Here is a 10,345-nt window from a genome sequence, read left to right on the forward strand (position 1 = left end):
AAAAGAAAGTTTATGGCTCTGTTCAAATATTTTTCGACTTAGCGTCAATAAATTCAATGAATAAAGAGAAAAAAAAATCAAATTGTTATAAAAGATTAATTATAGCATGTCATATTATAATTACATGCTAATCTAACGAATAAAGTAGAAAAAAAAAAATTGGTTATGACTGGGATCGAACCCTGCCCGGCAAAATAGAACTCTGACGCCCTAACCACATGGCCAGCATAATCTCGATATCGAGTTAATGTATATTTGTTTTTACACTACATGCTTGGATACGCCGACTTGGAATTGAGCTTCCTTATTAACATTTATACCTAATAAAAATGATAATATGGATGAATATATGTATTTGAAGTTATTTGCAGGTATTATATTAATTAATGTTTAAATGAGTATCATCATTTTTTTTATCCTAACTGCAATAGTCATCAAAGTGTAGGGCATTGTAAAGTGATACAATATGTTTACATCACATACATATATTACCCGTACACACACATACAGAATTTACTCGCCAAAATGCAGGGCACCATCAGTTCTGGATACGGATTGAGCATTTTTTCAATATGGATGACTGAGGTCATCTGCGAGCATAATGCTGTCACCTATCAGAATTTTTTCAAACTAATTTTCCGGAGAATGTCATCTGGAATACAAGATTTCTAATTATTTCTAAATTATTCAATTTTATACTATGAATTGATTTTTTTAACATTCAGACAGGTGGCAAGGACTGACGCAAACACGAATTTTGGGCGAAAAACGTATAAAAATGAAATAATTAGTGATTTTTCATCTGAATGATGTGGCCGCCATCTTGAAATTTAAGCGCGGTAAGTCAATTCATAATTTTTTCATTATTCTTTCTAATTTTTTTAATAAAAATATTCACTATATACAAAAAAATGTTGTTTACGTCAGTCCGGCATTAATTCCTCTGTAATTTGGTACCTAATTTTATAGAAATAATTGTAAATTGGCGAAGAAATTAGAAATTTCCCGATCCCATGTATTTGGATAGGGGGAATCAGTCGCCTTTCTGACTTCAGCCCAGCCTTAAATAAACAATAAAAACGAGCATTTTTGGGAACCACCTAACAATATCATTAGTCGATAAATCGATCCTAAACAAATTGATACCATTTTGTAAGTAGATAGAGTTAGTAGAGTATTCTACAGTAGTAAACATTATCAAAATTTACTTAACCTAAAAATAAACTACTGTTAACGCAATTTCGAGTGACGTGTCTTCGGCTAACAATTTATTGCTTCTAATAAACACAGTTTTATGATGTATATGATTGTTTAAAAGTATTAAATATCAATTGTAATCAGTCAACACGAAGAAAATGTTAACAAATTTCGAAACAAAGTCAGCTCGAGTCAAAGGGCTTTCATTTCATCCCAAACGTCCGTGGATCTTAGCAAGGTATTTACTGTCTAATCTATCATAAATTTTTAATTAAATAATTATTAGATTATTATGTATATGGGATTATTAAATATTTACTTATTTCGGCATTTTCAAATTTGAGTATTTAGAATTAGATTGTAACAAACATAATTTGCGAATTATTATTACTTTTTTTTAAATGTTTTTCTGCACATATTAAATTTATCTTCTCTGTTATTTTTGGGTAATTTTATAAAACATGCCTTTTAAATAGCCATACTATAATTTTCATTGTTACTCGAAATGTAATAATCATTGCAATCAATATTAGAGTTTGTTGTTGTTCAGACATTTGTCGTAGTAACAATCCAATTATTGATAAATAATTCAATTTCTATTAGAGCAGATTGAAACTAATGATATTGATTATTTAAAATTTTCAAGTTTACACAATGGATTTATTCAATTATGGGATTATCGAATGTGTACCCTTTTGGATAAATTCGACGAACATGATGGTCCAGTCCGGGGAATCTGCTTCCACAATCAACAACCTCTTTTTGTTTCCGGAGGAGATGATTACAAAATTAAAGTATGGAATTACAAACAAAGGAGGTGTATATTCACCTTATTGGGTCATTTAGATTACATTAGAACAACAGTATTTCACCATGAGTATCCTTGGATTTTGAGTGCCTCAGATGATCAAACTATTAGGATTTGGAACTGGCAGAGTCGAGCTTGTATCTGCGTTTTAACTGGCCATAATCACTATGTCATGTGTGCACAATTCCATCCTTCTGAAGATATGATTTTGTCAGCATCTTTGGATCAAACTGTGCGAGTTTGGGATATTTCTGGATTGAGAAAGAAAAACGTATCTCCAGGTCCAGGTGGTCTTGAAGAGCATTTAAAAAATCCTGGAACGACAGATTTATTTGGGCAAGCTGATGCTGTTGTCAAACATGTACTTGAAGGGCATGATCGTGGAGTAAACTGGGCATCTTTTCATCCAAGTTTACCCTTGATAGTTTCAGGTGCTGATGATCGTCAAATAAAAATGTGGAGAATGAATGATATGAAAGCCTGGGAAGTGGATACATGTAGAGGTCATTACAATAATGTCTCTTGTGTCTTATTTCATCCACGACAAGATTTAATCTTATCTAATTCTGAGGATAAAAGTATTAGAGTTTGGGACATGGCTAAAAGAGGATGTCTTCAAACATTCCGAAGAGAACATGAAAGATTTTGGGTTCTTGCAGCTCATCCAACATTGAATTTATTTGCTGCTGGGCATGATGGAGGAATGATAATATTTAAATTAGAACGAGAACGACCAGCTTTTGCTGTTCATGGTAATTTACTTTATTATGTGAAGGATAGATTTTTACGAAAGTTGGATTTCACTACGTCAAAAGATGTTTCGGTAATGCAACTTAGAGGGGGAGGAAAAATTCCTGCTTACAGTATGTCATATAATCAAGCAGAGAATGCAGTTCTCATTTGTATGAGAGTTCCATCTAATATTGAAAACAGTACCTATGATTTGTACATGATTCCAAAGGATGGTGATTCAAATACAACACCAGAAACTAAAAGAGCTTCTGGTGTTACGGCTATTTGGGTAGCAAGAAATCGATTTGCTGTTTTGGATCGAGGATATTCAGTGAGTAATAGTCATTATTACTAAATTTTTAAATATGTTTAACATGACAATAATATTTACTTTTATTTTTTAGCTGGTTATCAAAAATTTGAAGAACGAAGTAACGAAAAAAGTCCAAATTCCAAATTGCGATGAAATTTTTTATGCAGGAACGGGAATGCTTCTCCTTAGAGACTCAGATCAAGTAATTCTTTTTGATGTTCAACAGAAACGTCAGTTAGCAGAAGTTAAAATTTCAAAATGCCGTTATGTTGTGTGGTCCAATGATATGTCCCATGTAGCATTATTATCAAAGCATACCGTCAACATTTGTAATCGAAAACTTGAATCTCTTTGTTCAATTTCTGAAAATACTCGAGTGAAATCTGGAGCATGGGACGATTCTGGAGTATTTATTTATACTACAAGTAATCATATCAAGTATGCCATTAACACAGGAGATCATGGAATTATTCGGACTCTTGATCTACCTATTTACGTGACGAGAGTTAAAGGAAATCAAGTTTATTGTCTGGATCGTGAATGCCGACCAAGAATTTTACGGATCGATCCAACAGAATATAAATTCAAACTTGCTTTAATTAACAGAAAATATGAAGAAGTTCTTCACATGGTTGTGAATGCTAATTTAGTTGGTCAATCCATTATTGCTTATCTTCAACAGAAAGGATATCCAGAAGTTGCATTACACTTCGTTAAAGACGAAGAAACTAGATTTAATTTAGCTCTAGAGTGTGCCAATATTGAAGTAGCTTTAGAGGCTGCAAGAATATTAGATAAAAAAACTTGTTGGGAAAGATTGGCTCACGCAGCTCTGTTGCAGGGAAATCACCAAGTGGTAGAAATGTGCTATCAGCGCACAAAAAATTTCGAAAAACTTGCATTCCTGTATTTAATTACAGGAAATTTAGATAAATTAAAAAAAATGACTAAAATAGCAGAAATAAGAAAAGATGTTTCTGGTCAATATCAAGGAAGCCTTCTTCTTGGCGATATTTATGAACGCGCCAAAATTTTAAAAGAAGCTGGACAAATTTCTTTGGCCGCAGTTACATTGAAAATTCACGGAATTGCAACCGAAGATGATGAAGAACAAGCCAATTCAGTTGAAGAAGAACTAAAAGATTTACAGCGTGATGCAGTCTATTTTAGACCACCGGTACCTGTACAAAAAGCCGAAAATAATTGGCCTTTATTAACGGTTTCTAAAGGATTTTTTGAAGGAGTAATGAACTCTAGAAGGCACAACCAAGTCACGGCGGCTTTAACTGCAGTCCAATCTGAAGATGAAACTGGAGCTGATGGTTGGGCTACTGATGACGTGCTTGGAATAGATGACGAAGAAGGTGTGGAAGGTGGAGAAGGTTTTGCAGATGCAGAAGACAGTGGTGCTGGATGGGATGTTGAAGACGTCGATCTTCCTCCAGAGTTAGATACACCAGGTTCGGGTGCTAAAGAGGGCTATTTTGTCGCTCCAACTAAAGGGCTATCAGTAACCCATTATTGGATCAACAATTCTCAGCTTCCGGCAGATCATATTGTAGCTGGATCGTTTGATACTGCATTTAGACTTTTACATGATCAAGTTGGAGTAACCAAGTTTGATGCTTATGAAACGCATTTTCTCAATATTTTTGCTAGATCTAGGACCAGTTTTGCATGCCTTCCAAGCATTCCTTCTCTTTATGCTTATCCACAACGGAATTGGAAAACTGCAACACTTAAAACTGGTCTTCCTGCTGTTGGATTACATTTAACGGAACTTGTGCAACGATTACAAGTGTGCTATCAACTGACAACAGGCGGAAAGTTTATGGAGGCAATAGAAAAACTTCAAGCAATTTTATTAAGTGTTCCTCTACTAATTGTAGATACGCGACAGGATATAGCAGGCGCTCAACAATTGATTCAGATTTGTCGAGAGTATATTTTGGGCTTGAAAATGGAAACAGAGAGAAAAAATGCACCTAAAAGTACTTTAGAAGAACAAAAGAGAGTTTGTGAAATGGCAGCATACTTTACTCACTGTAATCTCCAACCTGTCCATCAAATTTTAACTCTAAGGACAGCTGTCAATTTATTTTTCAAACTTAAAAATTATAAAACAACAGCATCTTTTGCAAGAAGATTATTAGAGTTAGGACCAAAACCCGAAGTTGCTCAACAAGTCAGAAAGATTCTTCAGGTTAGTAATTGATGATTTTTGGAAATATTAGAGATTTATTGAAAAACTTTTCAACAGGTGTTTCTTAACAATTATGTAATATATTGAAAAATGATTAATTTTTGTATTTTTTCTTTGTTAAGGCATGTGACAAGAATGCAGTCGATGAACATGAAATGAAGTACGATCAGTATAATCCCTTCTCTTTGTGTGCTGCAACTTACACTCCAATTTACAAAGGGAAGCCAGAAGTCAAGTGTCCTCTATGCGGAGCAAGTTATCATCCGCAGTTTAAGGATTTATTATGTAAAATTTGTGAAGTTTCCCAAATTGGAAAGGAGTGTACTGGTTTAAAAATTAGCGCGAAAGCGTAAAGAAAAATGGAAAAAAATTTTTTATGGCTCAATTTTTATAATAATAAAAACGAAATAGCTGTAAATTAGAATTAAACAGAATTTGTAAATAATAATTGTATACGTAAAGATCAAGAATATTTTATTAAAGAATTAAATTGTCTTTAATCAATTAATTTTTATAGTTTTCTTGAACTGTCTTCCGTAAATCACTGAAAAACTAAAATCAGAGATGACTTCCTAATAAATAAAATCATTACATATTAATAGTATAGTTTATAGCAACAATTTTATAAAAAAATTATTATTCAAATTTATTTAAATTTATTTATTGTCATATTTTCTTAGATGCTTTACGAATTTGACTTTACCATTAGTCAATTTTGGTACCAATATCAGAGAGAAGTCTTTTCTATGTTGGCTACGTGGAGTGCTAGCATCGACTTGAGATATTCGTGTGTAGGTTTTCATATACATGTAGCGATGGGATATGGAATTGAATCTACCAAAACGAATGAACATTTTTGGTTGTCAAATAGTGCATGTTAAGTTTTCAATATAATTAGTCCTCAACTTAGGATTAATTAATATGTCGGACGGTGAAGATGATTTCATGTGCGAAGAAGAAGAAGATTATGGTTTAGTGAGTACTATTATCATTAGATAGTTGTTTTTTTACTGTAATTATTTACATTAACTTCAAATGAGGTTATGTTCATGAGTTGATGTATACAGTATTTGTAGAATTTAAAATAGGATAGCAATAAACAATATTTATTAACAACAATATTCATACCTAATCAAGTATTAAAAATTTTATAATTATTATTATTATTTTATTTGAAATCTAAATACTAACTAATCTAATTAATTTATTCATACATTACGAAGAAATAATTATATCGTTCATATTATAATTAAAATATTTTATTTTTAGGAATATTCAGAAGACTCAAACTCAGAGCCTGATGTAGATTTAGAAAATCAATATTATAATAGCAAAGCGTTAAAAGAAGATGATCCGAAAGCTGCTTTACAGAGCTTCCAAAAAGTTTTGGATTTGGAAGCCGGAGATAAAGGAGAATGGGGTTTCAAGGCTCTTAAACAAATGATAAAAATTAATTTTAAATTGGTAATACTATTTAAATCACTGATAACAATTAAATTAAAAAAAATTTTTTACTTGCTAATTTATGATGATTTTTATAGAATAATTATAAAGAGATGATGGCAAGATATAAACAGTTATTAACATACATCAAAAGTGCAGTTACACGAAATCATTCAGAAAAATCCATTAATTCTATCTTAGACTATATTAGTACATCAAAAAATGTAAGACATAGTATAATATTATTTAATGAACTTTCTGAAATAATCTTAACAGTTATATTCATGTCAAAAAATATTTTTTAGATGGAATTATTACAAGATTTTTATGAAACTACTCTAGATGCTTTAAAAGATGCAAAAAATGATCGATTATGGTTTAAAACTAATACCAAACTGGGGAAATTATATTTTGATAGATCAGATTTCAATAAACTAGCTAAAATATTGAAACAACTTCATCAAAGTTGTCAAACTGACGATGGAGAAGATGATTTGAAAAAAGGAACCCAGCTTTTAGAAATATATGCTTTGGAAATCCAGATGTACACTGCCCAGAAAAATAATAAAAAGCTAAAGACACTATATGAACAAAGTTTGCACATTAAGAGTGCAATACCTCATCCTCTTATAATGGGAGTAATTAGAGGTAATTGATTAATTAAAAATATATTTAATAATGGAGTGATTTTTTTGTAAAAAAGAAAAATAATCAAATTGTATTTTAATTTAATTTAGAGTGTGGAGGTAAAATGCATTTAAGAGAAGGAGAATTTGAAAAAGCGCATACAGATTTTTTTGAAGCTTTTAAAAATTACGATGAATCTGGCTCACCAAGACGAACTACATGCTTGAAATATTTAGTTTTAGCTAATATGTAAGTAAAAACCATTAAAATAATCTTTATTTTAATAATGGTTAGTAAATTGGTTTTTAAGGTTAATGAAATCAGGCATTAATCCATTCGATTCTCAAGAAGCTAAACCGTATAAAAATGATCCTGAAATATTAGCTATGACGAATCTTGTGGTGAGCTACCAGAACAATGACATTAATCAGTTTGAGTTAATCTTGAAACAAAATAGAAATAATATTATGGATGATCCTTTTATTCGAGAACATATTGAAGATTTACTTCGTAACATACGAACTCAAGTGAGAATTTTTTTTTACAAAAAATTAGACTTATTGCTAAATTCATCTATGAGACTACATAATTAATATAAACTATTTTATAGGTGCTCATTAAATTGATAAAACCATATACAAGAATTCATATCCCTTTTATCAGCAAAGAATTGAATATTGATGCGGCTGAAGTTGAAAGTTTACTCGTTTCTTGTATTTTAGATAGCAGTATCCGAGGCCGAATTGATCAGGTAAAATAGTTCATTAGAAAATTTATGATTTTTATGGAATAAGTTGTAAATTAATTTTTCTATGCAGGTAAATCAAGTTCTCGAATTAGATAAAACATCTCTTTGTGCCGCTCGTTATAATGCTTTAGACAAATGGACGAGTCAATTGCATTCATTGCATTTAGCAGTAGTTAACAAAATGTCATAAATAACATCAGTTAACTTGAATACAAACCTTATTATTATAATTACTGTGAATAGTATGGAAACTCGATTATCTCTTAAGGACTAATGTGAAACAAAAAAAAAATAAAAACGAGTGTGATATTTTATACGTAAAAGGCCTCAACCTGTACATTACCCATGTTTTGTTTAAAACAAAGTTAAAAAACTACTTTACAACATTCATTCTTATACGAATTATTCGCAGTTTTTTTAAATTATAGAAATCTGAAACATTTTAATAAGCTTATCAATAAATTATTGCATGTAATTTTGATCTGTATTGTATACCTAAAAATTATTTCTCCCTAATATTTCATCGTTTTTGACTTAAGCAATTCATGAGAATATTTATCCGATTACTATACATTAAATAATAATATTTCAATATTTTCATGAAAAAGTTTCAATTTTTTACGATTACGTTTATAGTTATAACGCATCAAAGTATATTTTGCAATTTTCTCCCGTGAAAAATAAAAAAGAGACCCTTTTACGAATAATCAGATTGCTCAGCACTCGCGTTGTCATCTTAAGATAAAAAAACATCCACTCGTACTTGGAATTTGTCTGTGTATGTACGACTGTCAGCAACACTAGAGTTTATATCCAGCTTACTTTCATTTGCAAATGGAGAACAATTGTTCTAAGCGTTTGTCTCGAGTTGAACTCACACTCCACTCATTCATGGTCTCCAACACTGAAATGGGCTATCAGCCTAATTGCAATATACGAAGCAATAGACATTTCCACCTTAAGGGTGTGATACAGCTCTGACTTTCTATTTGTGGCAATCCTCTTGCTTTGTCTACGAGGAAATACTAAATGAAAGTTTGCAAGGAAGAGATGACATCCAAATTTTATCTCAAAATAAAGATACTTTAGCTGAATAAATAATACTGAGTTGGTAATTTAATAATATTTTATTATAATTTTATTTATATTAGCTTTTTTCAAGAACTTTATTTTACTTTTTCAACTTAATAATAATTACATTCTAATAAAATCTTTTATTCGTAATAAATCGATAGATAACTGTCAAAAAATATAAAAATGTATATTTTTCACTAAATATTTGAACAATTTCTCATGTATTGTTTTGTCTTTTCATCACTTTATCCCTACAAATGTACTTATGTCTATATTCATAAGATCCATTCATATTTTGAGGCAAGAGCGCACTGTCACTTTTTAAAAGTGATATCATACATCATAAGCGAGAGGAAAATGTTGGAGTAACGTCAGTTAGACCATCTATCTTACAAACTTTAACACTGGACATGCAGGATGATATATCAGAGTATAGTAATGTGACTTATCTTTCATTCAATTGACTTTTAACTCTTGTTATATTGCAAAATCAGAATTTAAATTTAATTACAGTCAAAGATGAATGATCATTGAAAAATGGTTAATTAAATTGAATAATTTAAGTAGCAATTCGATTTCATTTCTAATCTTGCAGCAATCCTGCAATGATTTACCATGTGATTTGGTAATAAACCATTAGTTTACATTTTACATTGAATTGAGTATACGGAATTACATCCAGATGAGTAAAATCTATGAGATTTTAGTATGTATCTTAGCTAAGAGACTACTAAGAGAGTGGTGTATCTTCCTCTACCATCTCCTTTTCTCTCTAGTTTAGGATCCATTTCCACTATGCCTACAGTAGCAATCCAGATATCAAACATCTGGCTGGGTCGATTGAAATCCTGGAACTGGTGCGTCCAGGGATAGACGGTTATTTACTCGGAAGCTGATGCTGCCGCTGTAATTGAGTCTTATACCCCACTGATTCGACATATCACATTCTCTCTCTTTCTCTTGCTGCTGCTGTTATTGTTCATTTCACATCTCTCTCATTTATACATTGGAAATTTCTGATTAATTTTGATGGCAATTATTATTTTATATCGACTTAACAAAGTGCATTTCAATTGATTTAATAAAAGGTAGATTACAAAATGATTGAGATAAATTACTCATCAGCTGATACGCACCGTTGCATCCCAATTTAGTATCTCCTGATGCTCTGTGAGTACGCGTTGATGTTAATCACTCATG

At 31.1% G+C, this 10,345-nt stretch overlaps 2 protein-coding genes across 2 annotated transcripts; both read left to right on the top strand.

The window, feature by feature from the left end:
• The first annotated feature begins 1,196 nt into the window (after positions 1 to 1,196).
• LOC118064674 (coatomer subunit alpha-like) lies at positions 1,197 to 5,709 on the top strand. The gene is made up of 4 exons (XM_035079443.1): positions 1,197 to 1,435; positions 1,844 to 3,068; positions 3,142 to 5,253; positions 5,376 to 5,709. Exons 1-4 carry the CDS (start codon positions 1,356 to 1,358, stop codon positions 5,604 to 5,606), a joined length of 3,648 nt encoding a protein of 1,215 aa, XP_034935334.1. The 5' UTR covers positions 1,197 to 1,355; the 3' UTR covers positions 5,607 to 5,709.
• A 347-nt stretch (positions 5,710 to 6,056) lies between these two features.
• On the top strand, positions 6,057 to 8,394 carry alien (COP9 signalosome complex subunit 2 alien). Its single transcript, XM_035079404.1, has 8 exons — positions 6,057 to 6,228; positions 6,523 to 6,717; positions 6,795 to 6,920; positions 7,002 to 7,344; positions 7,434 to 7,572; positions 7,634 to 7,850; positions 7,934 to 8,074; positions 8,142 to 8,394. Exons 1-8 carry the CDS (start codon positions 6,175 to 6,177, stop codon positions 8,259 to 8,261), a joined length of 1,335 nt encoding a protein of 444 aa, XP_034935295.1. The 5' UTR covers positions 6,057 to 6,174; the 3' UTR covers positions 8,262 to 8,394.
• Positions 8,395 to 10,345: the final 1,951 nt, after the last annotated feature.

Source organism: Chelonus insularis, unplaced genomic scaffold, assembly GCF_013357705.1.
Source record: "Chelonus insularis isolate UGA/USDA-ARS -01 unplaced genomic scaffold, ASM1335770v1 contig_24_pilon, whole genome shotgun sequence".
NCBI lineage: Eukaryota > Metazoa > Arthropoda > Insecta > Hymenoptera > Braconidae > Chelonus > Chelonus insularis.